This window comes from Annulohypoxylon maeteangense (genome assembly GCF_022496945.1).
Source record: "Annulohypoxylon maeteangense strain CBS 123835 unplaced genomic scaffold GGS22scaffold_7, whole genome shotgun sequence".
In the NCBI taxonomy this organism is placed as follows: Eukaryota; Fungi; Ascomycota; class Sordariomycetes; order Xylariales; family Hypoxylaceae; genus Annulohypoxylon; species Annulohypoxylon maeteangense.
In genome coordinates this window covers 930,133-954,748 of record NW_025953254.1, presented here as the reverse complement: position 1 = coordinate 954,748, position 24,616 = coordinate 930,133, and the positions used below count along the sequence as shown (strand labels likewise).

General features: G+C 47.4%; 1 protein-coding gene across 1 annotated transcript; it reads left to right on the top strand.

Annotated features, from left to right (window-relative positions):
- The first annotated feature begins 14,226 nt into the window (after positions 1-14,226).
- Positions 14,227-16,196, top strand: GGS22DRAFT_133365 (uncharacterized protein). The gene is made up of 3 exons (XM_047958521.1): positions 14,227-15,354; positions 15,405-15,716; positions 15,771-16,196. Exons 1-3 carry the CDS (start codon positions 14,686-14,688, stop codon positions 15,951-15,953), a joined length of 1,164 nt encoding a protein of 387 aa, XP_047819570.1. The 5' UTR covers positions 14,227-14,685; the 3' UTR covers positions 15,954-16,196.
- The last annotated feature ends 8,420 nt before the right edge of the window (positions 16,197-24,616 follow it).

The window sequence follows — 24,616 nt, the reverse complement described above, 5'->3', positions numbered from 1 at the left end:
GCCGAATCTACGATGTGCCAAGGGAACATGTATCTTGCATGATGTCACCTACTAGTCCCGAGCGGTTGGAGGTCGTGGTAGCTAGGTCGTAGCGATGCCCTAGATATCGCGTGTGGAAGCAGATGCGCACGCACATGAAGAACAGGAAGAAAATAGAGAGAAGGGAGGGGAAAGGGTTAGGTAAATCTTGCAGTTCCCCGTTAGCCACGTCGTCTAAAGGTGGTCCTGCGTGCGTGTTGTTTCTAATAAACCTGATTACCACAGGTAAGTTATTCATGATAATTCAACTTTTTTTCCCACCTGCCCAGCCCCGAATCCAGCCGAGGCAAACGAGCAGACATGTCATATATCAGCTACGTGTGGCGTCCTCTCAGATTGAGACCGGTGAAAAGGGGAGGGGCCCCTTGAGCAGATCACTACTAAGCGGAACGCTACGTAGAGGCTGTTATTCGGCACATGCAAAAGGACAATTCTAGAAAGATGGGACGAGATATCCGAGCATGCCTAGAACGATGCCGCAAACGGCCTGCGGCACAAATTTCCCTTCGCCACATCCACACGTCAAGTACGCACACGGCGAAGGATGGGAATAAGAAGGAAAGGAGATAGGTAATTAATAGATGATGATAGTCATTGCACAGCAGTCAGCGCAAGACTATGCGAAGGGGGGACACCGCGTCATTCTCTTATATGTCTGTCTACCTACCATCTATGTAGCATCTAACGTACCTAGGCAGCTAGGTAGGTACAAGTATGTAGCGTCAGAGTGGGATGGGTAGATTGGCGGGCATCCTCCAACCAGAGAGGGAAAAACAGGGTAAGATGATTCGAGATCTCACGCCGGGCCATGCGACCACCCGAGGAAACACGCATCATCCGCTTACGGTGGTAGGATGTGGTAGGCTGGGATTGGCCGCGAGACTCGGCGAAAATTAAAGACGAAAGGGGGGGAAGATGGGGGGGAGGAATCAGATCAGAAAAAGGCGCCCCCTCCTGCAAGATTGCATGGAGAAATCAGAGATCGGGTCGAGTTGCTCAGGCCGAGAAATAAAGGGAAAAAAAGTTAAATGAAACGACAGGTCTGTTTTTTGGTCTCACTCTCGCTCTCTTCCCTCGGCGATGCTCGTGACGAGTACCTAGTAGTAGAGTTAGAACAACCAGCTCGCTTCGTCAACGCCACCGCTTTTTAGATGACGGGGTTTTTATACCTACATGACTGTTAACGGGTGATATCAGTAACAATTTGTGTGATCATGAATATCTAAGTTATATCATATGGAAAGATATTATCTTGTGTAGCTCGTCGCGATTGCGTATAGTGATCTCGGGGTTCGTTGGCTGATTGTCTCGGGGCCCATTCGGTTGGCTGCATCTTGCCGTGTCTCCCTTGCTTAGCAGCTCGCTTCGAGACACAAGCAGGACGACTCAAGGGAGTCCCGTAGCATGCAAGCAATCCACAAAGCTAGTAACAGCATCACCGAGGATCATATTCTGGACTACGGGCCTACGGAAACGCAGATGCTCACGAACGTGACGAAAGCCGTCGACGTAAAATGCGACTATTATACTCTCTCGTACGTACTATGCTGCGTGGATATCCCGGCGGGCACTAAGCGGGATCAGCCGTCGATGAGGCGTCACATGGAAAAACTACTGCGTTTACCTAGGTCCTAGGCTATACCTATGCGATGTAGATGCAATAAAGTATTTTTATCTAGTAGAGAGTTACTGTAACTACAAGTACCTATATCTTCTATTTAATGTCAAGTAAAAAGATGCAGAATTATTGGAGGAAATTCTCTCTTTTTTCCTTTCTTTTTCTCTTTGCAGGGGGCTCTGCTGCTAGAAGGCGTTTTTAAAGCCGCCGAACCTCTCAATAAGGCTGAAACGACTGTGCGCGATACAGTGTTGTCAATATCTTACATAATTACCTCGGGTGGTTGCACTGATTGGAGTAGGACGGGGACCCAGAGCCGGGCAAAGTTATCACGATGCATAAGATCGTGATCTTGGATGATCTAGGGGACTGGGAAGTATGGATATATTATTATATTGGCCTGGGGTCATTTACATACGTGTGTTTGTACCCTCTACATCCTCCCTACCTGGTCCCGGATAGCCGGTGTACCATTAAAGGGGCAACCATGATTACATCTTAAGCGTAGCAGATGCAAAGATTGCTAGGTTTTGTCGATATTGGGAAGCGTTCGATAATACGTATCTACTATACCTACTCTTGGACTGAAGGAAGATAACCCTACAGCAACGGCAACCAGCAACCAGCTACCCATGAAGCTGAGAAAAGAACATCATCGGCGACCAGCTTCTAGGACTATTCTGCCAGTCCACTAGTATCTTTTACTAAGTCGAACCGTACAACCCGACATGCGGAACTGTGTGGTAGCACCCATCTCTAATAAGTGGTCTTGTACCACATATAGTTCCTGAAAATAATAGAAGTGATTTGCAGGAGGTCCCGGACCAGTTGACAACACACGCCGTTCCCTCGCTCTCGAACCTCTCAATTTCGTGGGAAGTGACAGGTAACAAATCTCCGCCGTAGGACCCTTCGGCTAGAGTGCAGGACGTTAGAGCCAGTCAGCCAGCCCCCCCTAACCCCAGAACATATTGGAACTGGGAGCGTGTAGATGTGGGGATAGGTAAGGGTATGGATGGGTATATTGGGACCTGGGTATGTAAGTTGGTAACTAGGTAGGTAGCTAATAGGTATGCGGTAATATGTAGTAGATATGCTAGGTAATATTGTATTGTATTGTACCATGTATGAAGGCATGTTCCGGGGAGTAGGAGTGGTACTAATGTAGGTAGGTATGTATGTATGTAGAGTGTTCGCTTGAGAAAAGAGTGCTAGAGATCATACGGCAGACAAAAAGATAGGACTATTGTTTGGCCAGTCTCGCTTCGTCTTTGGGACCCTAGATGTCGTGGTGTAGGCAGCGACATTAGGATAGGTTGCTGGGCTGCTGCTGGGCTTGCTGGGTTAGTGAAGTCAGATCCTGCAATGCATCCATCTGACGGCAGGAGGAAAAAGGTCCCGCGATCTTATTCATCATTTCCTTTCAAGGACCAGGCCTCGAAATTGTCTGGCCTGGGTCTGTCTGCTTGACTGGCCTGTACCGTGGTGGGCTGTTTGCCCATCAATCCCATCAATCCCTTTCACCGGAGTTTGCTGCGCCAATAGGAGATCTCCAATTCCATCACCCTGGTCTCTTAACCCTCTTAACCCTCTTTCCCCTCGCTGTGATAAGCATGCAGTAGGTAGAGAGAGTGGGACCCTTAGTGATCGCCGGGACCAAGCCACAGCGTAGCATTCTGACTTTCCCGAGCGTCGCATTGGGATAGGTCCTGGACGTCCCATCGGCGTTTAGGTAAGGGAAGTTCATGTGACATTCCCAGATTCATTTGGTCTTGGCTTGACGAGCTTGGCGGCGTAGAAAGATTGGATTCCCACCCCCTATCGAACAAAATACATAGTACATCCTTCACTCAAAACACCAGGGCCACCTGGTTGCCTACTACCCGGACCATGCCGCCGCCACCATTACCAGCCATTGCCTACCGACACATGTACGTATGCATTATTAGTCGTAGCCCTAACTACTAAAATTTCCTATTTTGGTGATAGTAACATGTTCGTGCTTCAGCCTTTTTTTTTTTTTTTTTTTTTCTCTCATCGTTAATATACCAACAGACTAATCCCAAAGATCTCTAATCTAACCCGTAAACTTCTACGTAATATGACAGACCCACCATAAAGAACACGAACACGGCTTTGGTGCTGTTTCGTACAAGGCAGTCGCATAGTAGACTCCAGCGGACCGTACATAATACATACTTGTTCGTCGTGCGAGCGAGGGATCCAATGATCCTAGGCCACGGAAACAGGTGGTGCCCACCGCAGAACCAGAACAAAATTACCAGTATGCCTGCTCGCTCGCTGCTCTCTATCCCCTGCGAAGTAATAGAGCATAGTAGGAAAAAAAGTGACAGGTCATAAAAAGCACCCGGGTCCCCCCCCCCCAGGGTCGTATGTATGTAGTTACCTCTTTGCTGCTATCCGGCCAACCCATGGGATAGGCTACGTTGGGACGTGATAGGACGGAGCTGGGACGAAAGCGTAGCGAAGACGAGAGAGAGGAAAGATATGTCGTGGTTTTGTTATGTGTGTATGTGCATAAATACGACGGCATGCGCATAGGTAACCATCTTTGCTCCGCGTATGGGCGAGCAGAAGAAGAAGCAGAAGCAGAAGCAGCGTACACGCAGCGTTGTATGGCCATGGTTGAGCCATCCGAGAGGAACACAAGGCGACGCCGGGTGCCCGCTTGCGAGCGTATGCGACAAACATATTATGGTAAGCGGGAATCCCGAGCCCGGAAGACCTTCTGTACGGCAACATCGCCGAGAGGTGAGGAACCAACATCGCATCGTCATCATCATCATCACTCACGTATTGCATACGGACATATTATCTGGGGGGGACAAAAGGACCTGCGCATGGAAAGAGGGGATCGGGTTTCAGCGAAGAACAGAAGTGAGAATAGAACATGGAGGTATGCTGCGCATGCGCAATCCTACGTACAACGCATAGACATGCAATATACATACATCTCATGGATTCGCAGAGAGTAATTACGTACCTAACTGAGCAATACCTACAACGTTCAATGGATTTTCCCGTTTGTCAGAGTCGGCTGAGTCAGGTCGCTTTTATTTTATTTTATTAACGGAACAAGCATGTTCAGAGCCGAGCCGATGGGGCTTCCAGATCTGGCTGGGCAAGACCAAAGATGGACTGGGGGTTACCTAACTCGGCCGTCGTTACGACGAGAGTAATATATGCCGAGATAAGCAAACGTAGCAGTCGTCAAGAAACGGAAAATGCCCCACGCTACATAGATCTGGCTTTCTACTACATATATAGATCAGAAGATCAGCCACGTTGGGTGCCATTGGCTCGCCGCCGGAGATACTGATTTTCAATTTCAAACTGGAGTGTGCCATTCAGCCTAATCTAGTAGCGATAGCATGTGTACGACACGATGGCCTCGCCGATGAATTGGGTTAGCGACGTGTACGTAATCCTCATACCAGATGCTACTGTAGGTACGCATTAGCGGGAGAGGGAAACCCATGTTGGATTGGAAGGAGATTGGACGTCCATCAATAGCGATCAATAAGGGCATGGCAGGACAATAGGATTCTCGCGGACTAAGAGCCCAGCTCCGATGCTCGAGGGGTCATCTGCCATTTTTATTCCAAGGCACGAGCAACCGACTCGCAATAGCGTAATCTTGAATAATGAGCGATTTTCAACTTCCGGTGGGTGCCTTGAGATATATATCGAACCGATCATAGGACGATAACGGTACTGACCGACGAGGTGCTGGGTATATCATATGCATGTTGGGATGTTTGAAACATGATCTCGGCTGGTACCTACGGAGTTGAGATGTATCTCGTACGTAGACGACGGCGAAAGTGCCTCTTTTATATGCCTCCTCAGTGATCAGTGGTCAGTAATGATCAAGAGTACGGTACGATATACGTAGATAGAAGTAAATTATGTAGAGTCGTATGGGAACGTCGTCCTCGGCTTTTTATAATGAAACCACACCCCGTGGGCAGGCGTTGCGGGAGGTGGTGAAACGCTAACGAATCTGGTAACGACCAGATTATTATGGCTGGAAAAGGGCGAGAGCACCCCAGTCGGATACCAAAGTAGCGAGATAGGAAAGAAGAAATCCTTCCGCGCGAGAGTGATGGCAGATCTGGGTGTGGTCTGCATATCTAAGGCGACCGTTGGATCCAGATAACACCGCAGTCTTGGGTCGATGGCTGACATTAGGCGCCCAATCTTTCGGAGCTGGCCCCGTACCAATACCGACTTTCTTCTCATTTTTTCTTCGCAACCAAATTTGGTGAATCGCGGGTGCACGGAAGATAAGCTATCCTACCATGGTTCCGGTACGACGTATGCTCTGACGAGAAGCTCGATGTTCGCCTCATAATTAGGATAATTTACAAAATTTCACTCAATTTCATACCCAGGGGTAGGTACTAGGTAGGTAGATACCTACCTAATATACGTGCACTTGACTTGTAGAATGAAGGAAATGCGTCGAACTGAGGCGGCGGCGTCAAGAACGCCTCGTGGGTCTGTAAATAGTTCGTCGACTCCGACGTCGTGCAGCGTTCCTGCAAGTTTGACAGCAGCTGACACTAAGTTGAAGATCTTGCTAATGAGGCTCTTGCTAGTGAACTTTCATGGTTTGTTCGATATCTTGACTCTCTGAGAAGCGGTTCCTTGTTGAGGACTACCGATAAAAATGATAGATCAAATGATATGCGGTTGGCAAGCCTAAGTTGAAGCACCATGAATCATCATCTCGCGTATTCTATCTTGCGCCTGAGTCGTTCATTTCCCCCTGATGCTGCGGGAAGAGAACTCGAATGCAACGCAGCGCTGTCATGTATCCGCCGAAGTACTTATTATACATTGTACTTTCCTTATGCGTATTGTACAATTCACTGTCAGAGGTCGGTCCCGACGTCCATGCAAAGCTTGGATGGAAGAGATGAGAGAGATGAGATACCTACATCATCCAAGTCAAGATCAAGAGCCGGCTGACCGGTTGGCGTACTAAATAAAACACGATCTCTCCCCGAGTCTTTATACGGAAGGGGTAAAAAAATGTTGCGGACAACTCAATCACCTACTCAGACGACAGGATCTGGTTCAGGCATTTGACCTCCTAACCGAATACACGATAGCATAAACTGTTCCATATGAAGATCGCCCCGATTTGGGAGAACTCCAAGGGTACGGATTCCTGAATCGGATGTAAACCCGGCAGTTTGGCGCATCTTCTGATTCTTCTAGACTTTCTGACGCAGTAACGTCGACTAGGGTCCTCCGGGCGTGGGGTCTAAAGTCGAACGATTTCAATGCAGCTAGTTGCTGCTAACCAGGGATCGCCATACCGGTGGATGGGAGATCTGTACGTGGTATCTTGTTCCCTCTTCGCTATGAAATAATTTCGACCCACGCACTTCATGAGAACCTCTTTTGCCTTGTCTAAAGCAAATCCCGAACCCACCGAAATTAGTACGTACAACAGATCCCGTAGCTTCATCTAGCCACTTATATTACTAGCCTTAGCTGTCATTTAGATGGGCACAACGCAGCATTGCGTTCACCGTGTCCGTTTGTATGTATAGGTAGGTATGCATGTGGGTAGGCAGGTTATGTAGGTAGGCAGCAGGTGTGTAGAACGGACAGTTCGCTGACATGCCGCACTGATACCCGTCTCGCAGGAACGAACCTCTTGCATTAATACACCGCGACGTTTCGAAGGGATGAACATCAGAGAGACACCCGAATAAGGCGATTAAAGCAACCTCTTCCCTCACCGTCCTTGTCAAGTGGGTCCGAGACGTATTATGGGCGATCTAATAGCGTACCTAGTATGCGAAGTTGAGGCATTGGTGGCAGCAGGACTTCTTTCCGCCAATGAAAAGCCGGCTAAGTAGTTCCTTAACTCCCTTTGGCCTGAGCGATAGGATATTTCTCTAGTACGCGATCCGAGCGTTTCACGCCGGCAGGGCTTCGAGTATTTTTCTAAGTGGAGATTGCCGGACGTTGGAAACGTGCTGGCCTTTCAGGCTGTCGAGTCCGGGCTGTCAAAATGGATAAATGTTTGGACTGGCGATCCTAGCGATCCTAGCGATCCTAGCTTACTTGGCAACACTCAACGCGTGACTGCAGGGTCTGGCATTTCTCTTTCTCCTTTGACAGAGTCATAAACTCTTTATCCATAAACCCGGATGAGTTTAGTGTCGTCTCAGGGGATTTCTTGACGAACAGCATCGGTTGGCCGACCGGTAGACTTCGTATTTGGATCGGATAGACTTGATCGGCTTTGCTCCTTGCTACAGTATTACATTGGCACTCAATGTAATGAACGGCTCAAACCGGCAATCTGTGGTTTAAGGATTTACACATACTCCAAAATATCTATTAAAATAAATTGAAGGGGACGACTGCATGTGATAATGGGCTGGCTTGTAAGATTAAATTAGCAATCGCATCGATTTTTTTTTCTTTTTCGAGACGGTAAGGTAACCGAACTGATGTACGTGCTTAGAACATAAGAGGGTTGTTCCTTGTTGGCCGTCACAAATCGCAACCCGGTCTAGGTTCATCGATCTGAAATCTCGAACTCCTTTTGCTTTTTTTGAGATTCCCGAGAGATAAGCCTAGATCGCGCCCACACGTTAGGACGATGGTACTCGTTACATACATTAACCCCGTTGGGCGTCTGACTTACACGTTACACGAGGCCATAGATTAATACCCTTTATGGAATAGGAAATAAAATAAAATAAAATAAAATAAACCCGCTATCTTAGCTCGTCCCACTATATGGTTCCTGTGATGGGATTGCGTGCAAACCTCGTGTTGGTAAGTCAAATGTCACGAGCGCCAACAAAATGCGGTAGTAAAGCGAACTTCCGAAGTGCTATGACGTACTTTTGTATCCCGAATTATATGTTGATCTTTCGAGATAGCCTTTTATATGTATGTAGTAGAACGGTCGAGTCGAATAGGACCATGCGATACATAGTAATAGTCCAACGGTACCTAGCCCAGGCTAAGGGTGAAAGGATTCACTAAAAACGCGACACCGATATCATCTGCGATGAAATGTGCATGATATCTCGGGACATCGAAAACAAACTGCATTTCGATCTGAGCCTCATATCCTTGTACCTAGTTGGCGAAGGAGTTTGCGTAAATAGCCCATGCAAACTTCCTCAGGGGAACTCATCCGGGATGCAAGAGGATGGGAGCCAAGAGTATCGCGCTGCGTTCAACCCTAGCATGTTTAAGTAGTGTGATACGATTATTTCGATGCTTCTCTGTGTACCTCGTAGCGCTGGGAGGATTGTTTGGACCTTCTGCAAATGGCTAAGATGGACAGGAATCAACGGCGCTGAGGCTACCTCAATCCCTTCGCTCGGAAGAGGTAGACTTATAAGTAATTATTTGTTACCCGCAAGTCGTAGTTCGGCAGTTTGACTTGCAAGATCAATTGAAGCAGTAGGCCGTTATCTGATCCGACCCAGCCTGAAAATACAGATATGTACACGTGGGTGTAGTTTGCTCGTAAACCCAGTGCTTATCGTATACGGAAAGGAGCGAAGCTTACGGTGAAGCACAACAGCGGCGAATTTCGCGTTGTGATGCGGTGATATAGAAAGATCAAGACTTATTGTTGTTGCACTTATTGGTGCCATAATACCCAGTACGTTCTTGCGGTCAACGGTCAACCCAATGAAGGTACAGGTACCTAGGTAGGTAATTTGTGGACCCGCTTTCCGGAATCGTGAGAACGGTCGTTGTAACTTTCGTGTGTCTAGAACTTCATATTTGGCTTAAGGGATTAATAGAATGTCCTCGGAGAAGTCGATAATTATTTCTTTCTAAATCATGCCCGGTTGTTCGAGGTTTGCGACTATCAGGCAATACTGTCTTGAGAGGTAGATAGGTACTTCGGCCTAAACCCAGCCCAACTTAGGGGTCCTTAATGTAGGTACATGCTGTACCTAAATGCCAATGCAAGCCACAATATGGCAATTGCATGAGATATGCTGGGGGATACTGTCAACGGCCCTACCCAAGTACCCAGAGGTAACATCACTGTCGACACTTTTGAAATTCGATATTCTAAACACGCCTTCCCAAATTTTGCTTCGGTAACCGTCAGAATTTCCAACTGAACGGTTCAAAGTTGCTGTTGACGTATCGGTCGCTAATCTGTCCAAACAAGCCAATCTGGATGCAAGATCTCCGAAAATTGCTTAGTAGTATGGGGGCGAAGGCAATCTAGCCGAGAACGAGTCCTGATCGATTAATTGCACGCTAACCGGAGTCGAACCATTTGCCCACATGGTTCTCCAAATCTGACCAAAATCCCGGGTTGAGATGACGGGATGGGCATCTTGGATTGGTCGATGCTAAAGACCAGAAAACACAGCTATCTCTGCTGCCTTATTGTATTGCACCGGATGACGTGAGCCTTTGCTCACAATAATATAAAAACGCCATATACTGGCAATTGATTGGCTTGAAGTGGAATTAATATTAGGAACATTGAGTCGAGCGAGTACTACTTTTCGGTAGATGTATGAAGAAAGAAGTAAGAAATTGGGGATGGATTTTTTCTGTCAACGAAACCCGGAGGTATGCATCTAGTACGTAAATTCCGGTTAAATCGAATTAAGTAACGCAGCTAGATACCTATTTGCAGCGAAGTTGCACTAACCATGCACTAAGTAGACTACGTGTATCTGTATATCGAATGTATTCTCCGATATGTCCAACCCTAACGGTTGCATATGCCCTTTCTTAAGGCGAAAACAAGAAGAAAGGCAACATTTGGCGGGCAAGGGGGTTGTGACTTCCGTAACATTGAACTCAACTTCCACACATTGCATCTTTACTTACAAGATACCTAGTATTATGTTCCCGACTAGGAAGGAAGTCGCAAACGAAAGGAAATAAGGAAATAAGGAATTTATCGAAACGTGTTGCGAATTTCGCTCGTTACGATCCGCCATCTAATCTGATCTGATCTCACTCATCTCATCCATCTCACTCGACACCATGAAACCATGAAACGCTATCGAGCATTTTATTATCACAACAATGGAAAGATGAACTTTCGGGTCTTCCGACTCATGACGTTTTCGCGGAAATCAAGATTTCGCTCGAAAAGTTTTAAGAGTTTAATAAATTTACCTCAAGGGGCATCGTATTAATAATTGGCTTCTAGGAGACTGGGAGATCGATTGATACCCAAACGCATAAAGAAAAACCCGCAAGGTAATTGACTTGCTAGATTACGAGATTATTCTTATATTCTAGGTGGGTTATAATTTTCAGTGGATAGTTTCCTAACTATTGCAATATTGCGACGTACTCTAGGTGAATAATTCTGAGGAAGATTGGATATAAGTCTTCTTTATTAATACCCACCCAAAAAAACGGATGCCATCCACCTTGAAATATTTACATTCATATTAATAGCCATACGGAAATCTCCTTCATTAAAGCTTCTAGAAGCCCATCGGAGTTAAGTCAAAATTAGCAATACATATTTTTACGAAGCATCAATATCCACATCCACATCTCTCACCCAGATCTAGTTTTTTGTCGGTCACAAGGCCACAGCAATTGACAGCGGTAATAGACTGGAAATAACCCGAACTGCAAATGTGATAGGTTGAGGTAAATGGACGTACATATATGTATGAGAATAAAGCCATAGGTAGAGAAGAAAACGTCAATAAACCTTGATGCGTTTAGGTCATAAAACGTCCAAAGTTAAGGTGTAGGAAAGTTCCCTAAGGATTGAACAACAAAGCAATTCCTACGCTGTACGCTGTACGCTGTAGAATATGCAGCATGCAGTATAATAGCTTTCGGCAACATGCAGCCTCTCAACCTGGTCCCCTGCCAGCCCGTTCCCCACCTGACTTAAAGTAGAGGTAAATGGTAGATTTCGACGGCATGCAGTGGACTGCTAAGGCATGCGAAGGAGCGGCCCCAAAGCCCCACAGGCTCTTTGAATGAGATCCATCTGGGTACTTGAGTACGAAGTCAAGGTACAAGTACCATATACATAAGATGCCAAGTCGATACGTATCTAGGTACATATAAACATGTACGCATGGATAAGTACATATTAAGTATCAAGTATTATACCTATTATGTGCTAATTAGGGCCTGGTAGTGCTAGTAGTGCTAGTAGTGCTGGTAGTGCTGGTAGTGTGGTATTAATAATAATAATAACTTTTTTTTTTTTCAGCCCATCTAGCACCTACCTTCCAGCACCCGTCCAGCACATGCTTGCCATGTTCCCTCGTAACCCACCCCGTTCTCCCAATCCATGCTCACACCCCCTGTCTCCGAAATCTCACATTTTCTCATCAAAAGAAGTAATGATATTCGTCTAGAGCTCCATTCGAGAGACCTTGTATCTATTCTGCCTCTTCGCTGGGTTAATAGGCTTAGGGTACCCGCAGCAGCAGCAGCGCAGTGCAGCGGTCTTGTCGTCGTCGTCCAAGAAACAGAGTTGTTCGACTCTGCTGCTCCAGTCGCATCTATGGCACTCATGATGTAGCCAAGTCGGCTGAACATGGAACCTCCATAACCCTCCAAACCCTCCATAACCTACCGCCGCCTACATCTAGATATGTACATGGTCTGTACTATGAAGGTTATAGGTAGCTCCGGCATCTGCGTCGCTGGCTGCGTGGACATTCTTCTTCGATTACGGATTGACACCGAGAGATCGTCATGAAAGGTCGGGTTCTTAAGCGTACCGAATCATACCCTTCCTCCCCAATCAGGAACACTCCTTGACGGAACAACCCTGGTCTGCCTACCGCCCATCTCATCTTCGATCTGAGCTGCCAAAGGGTTGGCAGAGATGCTAGTCGATGGGGCCTATCGCCACCAAGGGACCCTGTAACCCTCACCGTCTAACAGCCTTGGATTGCCAAAAAGTGGTGCCACCTTATTTCGCTGTGAGGATAATGGCGTGACCTGACAGGTTTCGGGACTCGTCATTCCTATACAAACCAGGTGCTATACTTGTGCTATACCTATACTGTACAAGTACCCAAGTTTTGGACCGTCGGGAGCGATCCGTTCGCGTTCAGATTCGCCCACAACTTTACAAGTCCCATGCAACTGGGGCTACCGTATGTTTGAGAAACAAGAGATCGTCATCTCACTATTCCCAGGCGATCATAGCCGACCGTGTCATTGCAGTTGCGAACCTTGCTCGCATCGAGCCAAGGTAGTTTATGTCGCTTCTTTGTAGAGATACGGATGCATCTTTTTTATTTTATTTCTATTATTATTATTATTCCCATTATTGCTATTATCGTTATTATTATTTCATCATGGGGTCGCCGTCTAGAGCTGCCAGATTGCAGCCACGTTTATTCTGCGGGCACGACAGCTTCGCAACCACCATCTCCTACCCGCTAGGTTTGCTCTGCGATACGATACCAAAGATCCCAAGTCTCAGGGCAGGCATCGTGTTCCTTTCCAAGGGTGTGGGGAGGGCGATGGTGCCCAGAATCGCGAGCAATCTTTCTTCCTCTTCAGACCCCCCCGGAATTGTGACAGAACCTAAGTCGCAGTACCAACTGACTGGCTGCAAGCCCTGACTTGTGAGATTCTTACCCTTGTCATGACTATTTCGTGCCCCGTTTCCCCCACTTCAAGCGACCCAGGTCAAAGTCTCCGTACTGTGGTTACTGCACATATAATAGTAAATTGGTAGACAGGGGTACGTTAAGTTATGTATGTATGTACACCACAGGCTGGTGTTCCTTATTACGCATATTTTGCCCATCTACGTATGGTACATCATACATTGGCAGCATACATCTCGCTCTAATCTGCTGTGCTTATTTCTCTGAACTCTCTTAATACCTACGACACATCACCCGTGTTTTCGTCATCTACTTTTGAACCTTTCTCTTCCCTTTCCCTCTTCCCATTCGACCGTCACGAGGCCAAAGTGACCTTGACGGTGTTAACGATTAGAGATCTTGGTTCATCTACCTGTCTATCCTATTAGACGTCATCATCTTTCTCAATACTTTACCCGTCTATTACTCTTAGAAGAATTATCTGGCACCTTAATCTTGTCCTTACGAAGTACGAGATCTCATATCTACTCGCACATCCCGATTGTTAAGAGACTACTACTGCCTCTTCAACTTCTGTCGACGCCTGAGCAACTCGAGAAGAAACATACTAGCAAGAAGTCCGGAGCGACTCACATACCCAGAAACCGAGAGCAAGATCTCATAGAATATTCGGGTCATATCTAGACCCACTTGGTGGCTACATAAAAAAAAAGGTAAGAGTTCAGGAAATGTCTTAAAAGAGAAAATCCCGTACCGCCACCACTCGTGGTAATTCGATTGTCTTGTATACGAGCCGTCTCTGTCCTCCACATGGTCTAGGAGGGAAAGCTAGGAGTACCGTTGCTCTAACCACACCCTTCCCGTCCTACTACCTGCATGCCATGATCTAAGGTGTTCTAACCAAACCGGGTTCAAAGATACACTTTCGCCATCCTGACGCCACTCCTACGTACACCGGCCGCTTTATGGTGCTTCTTTGGACTTCTTGTCGATTTAGATCGCCTTAGGTTGGATAACTCGTGTGACGGAAACTATCTCGACTCGAATTCTTTTCGCTCTCGAATCCTCTCATCCCTACAATAGCGCGCGAAACCCCAACTTCGGACTAAGCTTGTCGCATCGGCGACGATTAACCTCATAGTCACAAGCACACAGAAATAAATCAGATGCATGAGGTGTTCTAGGTGATCGGTTGGAGATTTTGGTATCGTCGTTGGTAGCAGTCCCGCTATGGAAGCGGGTGAATCTGGCACTAGGTCAAGGTCCGTTATTATTAGGAACTACCCGTTCTAGTGCGCTCGGCGCCATCCATCTCATCGAACTTAAGTTGATCAGTGTCTTTCTCTTAGTGGTTTTACCTCAAGCAGACTCGATACGTATAGCCAGCGTCTTCCAGAAATTTCAGAGCGGCATAATCGCGACGCGCCTACGATGGCTGCTACGGCTTTGATGAATCCTGCTCCGGCATATCATCCTCATAAACCACCATATCCAACTGCTTACCATCAGCCACCGCCATCGATGCCTAGCATGATTTCACCTGGTGAGAGTAGGAGGACGCCTAATGAGGAACCTTCCCAACGGCAGTCCCTTCCTTCTCTATCAGAGGTTTTCCCAGGGGCCAAACCAAGTCATTATTCACCGACTACTCCTACGTCGCTAGGTGGTTCTCATAGCTTACCTCCACCATTAAGATCCGAGCCGCCGCCCGAATCACGACCGCCACCACCTTCACATGAAGATAAATTCTTCCGCTATCCTCCGCGGTCAGAGGTTGGGCCACCCCCGGGTCCTCCTCTTCCTCCCGACTCGGGCTATCCGTACTCAAGCCAACGTGATCCTATCAAGCCTCCAGAGCCTGTTTCTAACGCTGGACACCAAAACCCGCCACCTCCGCCTCAAATACCATACCCTGCGGGCCAATACCCATTACCACCGGCACCTATATCACCGCACCACATGGGCCCGTCACTTCCACCTTACGAACAATCACGGCCGCCCCTTCATGCTGATGAGGAATACGCCATACACCGAAACCGATACGATAATACGTTAAACCGGCATTTTGAGTCTTGGGGATACCAGGACTGTTTAAATAAGGTCTGTTTCTCTGAATCTTGCGCCAGTACTATTGCTAACGGATACAGCAGTTGGTGTGGACATCAAGGACTGTTTGTAATTTTGCTGAAGCCTACAGCAAAATTGCTTCTGAACAACATGGTGGACAACCTATTCCAGAGAGATTACCTAGTGATCAAGAAGTATCGAGTATGCTCGGAAATGTAGAGTTTATGAAGCGTTCCCTCGAAAACCTACGGGAATTAGTGCAGCACAGTTTGGCTACAGAAAAAGCACGGGAAGGTCGGGGAAAAGGGCCATATGAAGGGGATGATGATATAAGCATGTACGGTGATGGCATGAAACAACCATACGGGCTTAGTGAGGTGAAGAAGCGGCGAGGCGTAAGTTGTTCTGTTATATATCGTTGACACTTTCAGACTAACATATAGTTATAGCGCGCAGCACCTCCCGGTCGATGTCACAGCTGCAACAGGATCGATACTCCCGAGTGGCGACGAGGACCAGATGGCGCGAGGACGTTGTGCAATGCATGTGGGCTTCATTATGCCAAGCTCGAAAGGAAGCGGCAAATGGAGCAACGGTCTATTCGACCGAAGACGGTGGAGGAGAGAGTATGAGCCCGATTATGGGTGATTATCAATGCCCAGTCACAGTATACCATCACGAACATCGGACATTATAGAAAGGAAGCCGAAAGCGGCATACGACCCTCATTCTCGAAATTATTCAATCACTCAAGATTCCCTAAATACCTACTAACTCACCTTCTCGATCATTCGATATTCACCATATTAAAGCCAGCGAATCTTATCCTATATCGTTCCGGAATATATAACGTGTGTTAATTATTATACCCGATTTGGAACTTGTGGTCTTTTTTTTTTTCTTCGCCAGTTTTGGTTCTTGACATACAGTCAGCTTTCGTTGTATATACCCTCATCTGGGCGAAAGGACTCCGGGAGGTTACGTCAGGGCATCATTCGGCGTCTGGCTGTTTCGCAAATTTGATTTCATGTGTGCCATTTTGACGTTCTGGGTCGGCTCATGAAATGCAGGCAAAGGGGACAGGCTGAGTGGGGTTGCATATGGGAGTTAAACAATTTTTATTTTACTTTGGCATCTAAATAGCGGAAGCACGACGAGCCGAGGGACGTATGGGTCAAGCCGAGAAAAAAAAGAGAACAAAACTCAACGCATTTCCTGCGGTGAATAGAGGGACGGACGAGATGATTCCTCATTATGTCTGGAGAGTACCTACGACGCAAGTCCTTTTTCTTTTTTCCAAGTCTGGTGAATGAGCTCCGACTTATTGACCTCTTTTTTGCCATGCTACAAAGAGCGGCGGGATGACTACAGTACTTGTACGGATTCAGTTCGTTGGTGACGCTCCTCAAGGAACGCGCCTATCTTGAATTTTTTTGGTAATAAATATAGGGAGGTTAATACAACTTTCTAAATCACGACTGTCCTATTCTACGCTGTATGCAACGTTGACATGTAAATCGTATGAAAGAGAAAAAACAAGGAACCCACATAAGCTCAGGTAATGGGTCTAGCTTCATTCGTTACCCAGTAATAGGCTATCTAGATCCTTCGAGAGATTGAATTTATTACAGATCTACAGTGGCTATCTAGCAGCCACCGTATGGGATCAGTATACGACGGGTACCTATCGGAAGAGAAAAATAAGATATGGTCTCACGGGTCCTTCCACAATCTTCCCTTTTCTCCTAACGCTGCTCCCCAATCTCCCGCTACTCGTAACACACGACGCGGGGGGGACTGTGTCACAGCTGGAGCTAGGCTACAAATCTACCGTAGCCGTCGGTTGTGGCGTGCCAGTGCTCACTAGTGCTCATATGAACGAATGCCTACGGCCGTCTTGGGAATTGCCTCCCTCTTCCAACAGACTCACTTACGCTTCAGCTGGTTGGCCGAAACAAATACCTACCTTGTTACCTACCTAGTAAGTACCTCGGCTCCTAGCTTAGTGGCACGGCTATTACGTAGGTGTCTATTTAAGTACCTTACCTAGTACCTAGGTAAGCGCCTAAGGTAAGAAGATCAAGGCGTTAGGAGTCTAAAACTCCCTTTTCATTATCCTGTCTAAAACGCACACACGCACGCATGTATCTTGGGATGAGGCGCTCCGGACGACGATGGCAGGATGCAAGCTCCCCTACCGCAAACGCACCCACGCGGCGGGAGGCGCGGGCCTCTCCACAGATGCCGCCGTGCGACGTGACCTGTCAGATTGATGACATGCGCCTCGAACTGCTTAGCCGATGTCGCTGCGACGCCCACGCAATATCCGTGGGGCTTGGCGAGGGATACAGGAGCAACGAGCGACACGCGACAGAATCCATCCGTCGCTCGGTGGCTCGCCAACCTCCCCCTAACCGCACCGTAGCGGTACCAAGATTGCGGTTTTCCTGTCTTTGTGAACTGTTCAATTGGGGAACTATGTAATATGTAGGTAAGGTGGGATCGTAAGGTAGACACTACATATAATAATAATAAAAAAAGGTTGGTTGTGAACCCGGACTACGCTAGGCAGGTTTGTGACACATGGATCTGAGACCTTCAGGGTCCTTTTTGTCAGTGCGTTGCGTGTGTGGCTGGCACGATACAGCTATGTAAAGACACTTGCAGACACGCCACCACCCGGGGCGTGTACAATACAATGGGTTAATATGTAGGTACGTTGACAAGGTAAGGGATGGAGAATTTCATATACCGGTGTGAGATCGATAATATCAAAGTAAAAGCCTACATGTTTCAACCAACGCCGCAACATTTCCTCTACTCTACTGTACCTACCTACTAAAAGTTGAATTTAATAAAGTGGCTTTAGAGGCTTTCGACAACCGCAGCGCCGCGAGCCTACCTACAGGATCGGGACGAAAATGCGGAGGACCCCATTCGTCCATCGAACGGTACACCTGTGATCCCGCGGCCGGCGTCACGGCAGGGAGGGAAGGGGAGGACTGGGAGCAGGAGTATTGGCGAGGAATAATTCTCGACTCGCAGCGGCTTCGACGCGATGATTTTTTTATTTCCTGCGCGAGATATCTAGGTTGTGGACCCTGAGGCTCAATATATATAATACCCACCGGACGCTTGACCCCTTGCCCTACACGGCCTGCCACGACTGACACTCGCAGCGCGTCACCCTCAACCCCGGCGCGATCTCTCTCTTTTTCCCTTTTCCTTTCCTTTTATTTCTCCTACTGGGGGGCCAAGCTACGTCGTAGACATTTCATGTATGCACGAAAGGGTGATTGCATTCCGTCCCGTCCTATGCTTAATACAAATGCGATGCGGGAAGACGGAATAGGGTGAAAATAAATCTACGCGGGGCCACCATGTGTGGGAGGGCAAATTAAAAATGAAAGAAAAAAGACTTAGGACGGGTATCAGAAGGACGGACGTGATAGATCAGATCAGATCATCGTCGCGCCGCCCCCTATCTATCTGGCTCCCGTCGCACGGTGTTGTCTGTCCCACGGGCGCACCAAGGAGGAGGAAAGAGAGGGGCTTGCATGAAATCAAGTTCGCCGCGATGCAGCCAGGCGGGATCTGCATCATTGCTCCAGGCTAGATCTCGTCCGTCCGACATCCGTCAACATTTTCCCCCGGGGGAAAAAAAGGAAAGGAAAGGGGGGGGTGGTGGCAGACGGGCGCCTCCTCGATGTCCGTTGCAGGACGGGTCGGGTACGGACTATCGAGCCTGGCCTTTCGCTACCTATACCACAACAACGCTGTACGCTTAAGTGGGAATCTGGCCGGCCGGCCGGCGGCAAGTCGCATGGATGTGCCACCACCGCCCGCGCGCCCAATGTTTTTTTCTCCCTCCTGGCTCCTGGTGCATTAAGCCGCACTTTTATGGTGACCCATGCTCGAAATAGCGCCTGATGCAACGTCGGGTTTTGGGTCTAGTCTAACCAGTCTCCTTCTACATAGTAGGTTTCCCTGTGCTAGTGGCTAATGAGAGAGCGTACGAAGAGGCACCGGCGCGGATTTTCTTGTGGTTGTGTTACCCCCAGGATGGAGTTGGGTGACTTAGGGTTGGTCATATCTCGAGATCGGTCACGAGGCCTGCAGCTAGTATGCGATCTCAGGTTCCCTTTCTCCATTTTCGGGTCACACGTGTACGAACGCGGGATTTTCGAACTTACTACTAGTTACTTGGTACTAGGTAGGTAAGTATTCGTGTTTGAGGAGATGGATGAATCAGCGTTACGCGGCTGTCGCTGCTTATAAAGAAATAGACTTCACCGAAGTTGTTCGTTGCACGTGCTTTACTCATCTTGATACTCATACTAGGTACCTGGTATGCACCTGCTGCTTCGGCGATGGATTACTTTACCCCGGCCGGATAGAGTTAGGGTTTTGACGGGACTCCGTCCGGCTCGAAACTCAACTTTACCACGACTCTTTCCTAGGCGCAACGTTCGTCCGATGTTTAGGTTTCGGCTCATGTTGTCAAAGTAACATGAACCTTGAACATTGAAACTTCCCTAGCTGCCTAGATGTTTAAGTTTACAGGTACCTAGTTCATGACTAACATTAGATTGCTAGATGCCAACGTCTATTCCAAGATTGGGTTTAGTGATTGATTCCTCAACCGTCAATCGTCAACCTTCCCCGTTCTCTTTTTATCCTTTATCCTATTCTGGAAAACCATCCATGTCCTCTCCTACGATAATCGCGTGGTGTCTCTCAACAACATAAGACATGTGTAAATTACCTTGTCTCTCTCGTGGATCCCCTTTCCCGCATGTCTACCACCTTCCACAGATCTAAGACATAGCTTGATCCTTGATTCACCTTCTTATCAATTGGCGACGATCTCTATCCCGTGCTCAACGTGATACAGCCATACGACCTTGATCTGATGGTTCTAGTTCCCAGGATGGCAATTGCATCCTTAGGATATCTAGATTCGTCGTCTACCAAGACAAAACTAACAGACTAAAACAAAATACCAAGCTAACATCATGCTAACCCACTAGGTACTTAGATAGGTACTTTGTTTATTAGAGATCTATAAGACCCTATAAGATCTACGCTTACGCAATCTCTTAAGAAATTAATAAGATTGATTTGATTTGCAGGCAGATGGAAACAAGAGGCAGTCTAAGTCTAAGACGGCTCGTCTCGAGCTGCCTCTGTTTCTCTGTTCCCTTTAATCCTATGCGAGATGGTTTCATGCTATCGCCCGAAATTTATGCTTACCTACCGTACGCTTTCTCTGTCTAAGATCGCGAGTCACAAGACAAGGCTCGAGTTACTAGGTACTAACTTTTTCTTAGGTACCTACTAAGTTGGTGCTCATTGGAACGATTGCACGGGTTAGCAAGTACCGACGCGTGCGTAAGGTAAGGTGTTATATCTACCGAGGAAACTAACTTAAAATAATCGAGTTGCGTAAGACGGCTTAGGCGGCTTAGTCAGTACTATAAGGATGTGGGATGGATGGGATGGAGTAGATGTGCGATGTGCGAGATGCGATGTACGTTACGATGTACCCGGATACTTCCACGACGACGATACGAACGTCTACTTCTTGTACAAGTACATTGCGACACGTGGTGTAGCAGTCTGCTTGTCATCCATTCTGCCAATCGAGATCCTTTCCAGATCCCAGATCGGCCCCCCCCACTCTACATCTCGCAGCTTCGGTGTGCTGTATCGGTACATCCATCTCACCCCCTTCCCCCCTAGTACCCCTAGTACCGCTCCCCCCCCCCCTTTACACACCCCCGTTCTTTTTTAGTCCCTTGGTTTTTTTGTTCTTTTTTTTCTTTTAATCTTTTTTTCCCTATTCCAATCCGACACGAACCCAAGATCCATTTCTTAGGTCGGCGTCTTATTTGCATACCATGCATACATCATTTCTGTATTGGGTTCCTGTGGCCTGATTTCGATCCTTCCCGCCAATTCACCCACAATTCTCCCACAATTCTCTATTTCGTGATCCCGCCAATCGACTCTTCGTGTCCATCTTCGGCGCGGCCGGCTTGGATCAGAGTTGAGAAATATTGCTATGTACATAGTATTGCGCTGCACGTGTACGTACATGCATTACCTACATGCTTACAGCAGTTCATGTCCACACTTGATACTTGATACAATGGATGCGATGGATGCGATGGATACAATGTGCTGTACAATACTACAAGTCCTATAGTGTCGGTATGTATCTATTAGGTATTAGCTATATGCCATGGTATCGATAGTTCCCTCTTTTTTATCCTATGATGGAATGTCTTCCGTCGTCAGCTTGTCTACGCCAGCGCCAGCCCAGCGGGAGATGTGTCGGAGTTTCCTCCGGTACGCTTTATTAGGGACCTGGAAGGGACTTTTAGGGAGGCAGGGAGGGTCTAATCTCAACTTCCAACGACGATGTACCGTAAACTTAATAGTTTCGAGTCACTTGTAGACTCCCCTTGTCCCGTCAAATATCAAACTTGTCTACTAGTGTAAATTTGCCTGCCAAGCGTAGCCCGGCACAGTTCCGTAGTAGCGGCTAGTGCCGTGTAAAGAGGTTCAAGACGTTACTTTGCTCATTTCTGCTTCGTTTGAGGAAGACTTAAGCAGCTAGGCAACTACCTAGGTCCCTAGGCAGCTAGGTCATCAAAGTGTTCTAGTCTCGATTTCCCCCTATTAGCGTCTGTTTTAGCATTCTTCCTAACCCGGCGCGATCATCGTCGTTTCGATGCGCTACGGCGGGAAAAATAGTCCATCGACTCGGTGCCCGACGCTTACATAGTACGCTTGAAGATTCTAGATCGTGGTCTGGAGTGTCGATCTAGCACGTGTAGACGATAGCTTCTCCGCGTATCAACCGGAGCCAAGGTACCCATGTTTCACTAACGCCTACCCTTTCAAACATCGTCATTTCGTAATCTACGAGTACACGCATCCCGTTGTTCCCCGTTGAACTACAACAAGCAGCTAGCCAAGCTGAAAAGAATCCGGGTGATCGCATCGGGGCTGAGATCTAGCTCAACGTCAGTACGTTGCATGGACGGCAACCCGACAAAAGGACGCCGCTTTCAGGGAGAGAAAAATCCACGCACTCGTGCGAAGCAATCTACATCCACCAAAAAAGATCATCGCCAGGGGACTCGACCGGTGAGCGAGGTACCCAATCAACTATCCTCTTTTTGGTGATCGCTAGATCGTCTCCGCTGTCATGGACCCTTGCTAGCCTCGCGAACCTCACGAGATTTCGACGTCATGTCTCAGTTACTACCATACCAGCTAGTTTTAGCGGTAACCGGTAATTCGGCTACTTAGGAATAGTACCCAGACCTCTTAATAATTCTTACCTCGACTCTGCTATAGGGACTGGGTTGGCTGGTCTTTTTTTTTTTTTTTTTTTTTTTTTTTTTTTTCCCACACCAGGATTAAACCTGTACCGTGACGCTAGCAGTATTATGTCGCTGCGGTATAATAAAGGGTCTTTATGAAAGTACCGAGATTCCAAGATCCATTCGTGGCATGATTTCAAAGTGGGCAAATTTCAACGATATGTAAATTATCGATATGCAGGCCTTTTCGTTGACGGTTAGAGCCAGCTATAGCATTGGATTTAAGTGCTTACACCATAGCGTTCTCCCCCATAATGATCTTCAACACTCATTTAGGGCAATAATGAAGTTTCCGCGGGGAGGCGGTATGAGTTTAATGAGTTGGCAGAAAACCACTCACCCTCATCATCCGTCCGCATCACGCATCACGCACTAGAGCGTCGCTAGTTGCTCTCTGAAACCATATGCCCGTCCCATTGACTTAACCCTGGAGGTTGGAGATTAGTCGCATCCATGTGTTGGCCTCTGTAGAATCGTATGAGCTTGTAATACATCATGGTATTATCAAAATTCGTTGTATGTCTCGCCGAAGCCGGTGGAGAAGCGTCCGGCTGGTAAGACGTCGGCGATAACGGCCCTTGCTAACCCTATGCCGGTGATAGACTTAGACATGCACTTCTTGCCACTCCGTGTTGCCCGAGTATCTAGATAGGATCATAAACTAGATATCATTTTCTGCCAGATCCCGAACAGAGATCTCTCCTGTCCTTGCCCGAAACACTCTGCTTACCTCAGACATGTGTTGTGTCGTCTCTGATCCCGGGACCGAGACCTAACGGCTTCACGAAGCGGGGAGGCGGGGTCAGGTATATCAAGTAAAGAAGTCGATTTGAGGAAAGAAACGTGTTTCTCTTTAATACATGCCATGTAGGTAGCTGTGTTGATTCCCCTCTCCGTAGTCTAGCCCGGCGGTACTACCAGCTGTCGTCCTACGTGATCCGAAACACAGATCAGTCAAGTTTTTAGTAAGGAGTGTAACCTTTGAGTCAAGGCTTAGTAACTAGAACTATTTCTTAAGGCCGAAGACTTGTTTATTATACAGACAAAGCTGTTGGATTATGGTTTGCGTGTACTACCTATGTGACATCTACCTGGAGTCCGATATCCGCCTCCTTTACGTCCTACGCTCTACCTAGCCCCTAGACTCGAAAGTGAACGTTCCTCCAATCCTTATACCCGACAATTTGGGTTTATCTTTTTTCATGCTCTTGAAGGAGCTTTGTGGTCTCATTTAATATGAAATTCACATCATGGATGGCGACAGGCAACAGCTCATGCCTCCCCTAGAAGGGGTAGCAGATACAATGACCAGCAATACCAAAGCATACAAGAGGTACCAATGACCACGGAACTATCCTATCTATAATGTAATTGACTAAGCATGAAATAGTGACTATCAAGTATATCCTACTATGTATCTAAGATTCAACCTGCAGTATCTTCAATGTGGTTGTTCACGCCAACGTATCTAGACAAGCATAAGGCCCACTCCCTTTCAACTGGCAATAATTTGCGAGGTTTTGTAGATCAAAGCAAAGCAACTCGTATGATATCGCGCCACCCAGCCACGGTGGGTAGTATTCGCTATTCCCAATATTGTATTGATTATTAGAAAACCGGTACCGGTCCTGGTGGAGCTGGCGCCTTATGTCAGTCCGTGAGATAGCGTCCACGTACACTCATTATAGTCGTACATACTTACTCAAAGATAGGTACGTTACCGGAGGCTCTCTAGGGTCGACGTTGTCTCCAGGCGCAGCCGTATTGTATGTGAGGAGGCGCGATGAATAGATTGTAGATTATGTTCATCTAGCACTCGTATGACGTTAGCCTTGGCAAATGGCTGGGGGTCTGTTTGCCTTGAGCGTTGCTTTCTAGAGTGATATGAGAATCATTTGGCT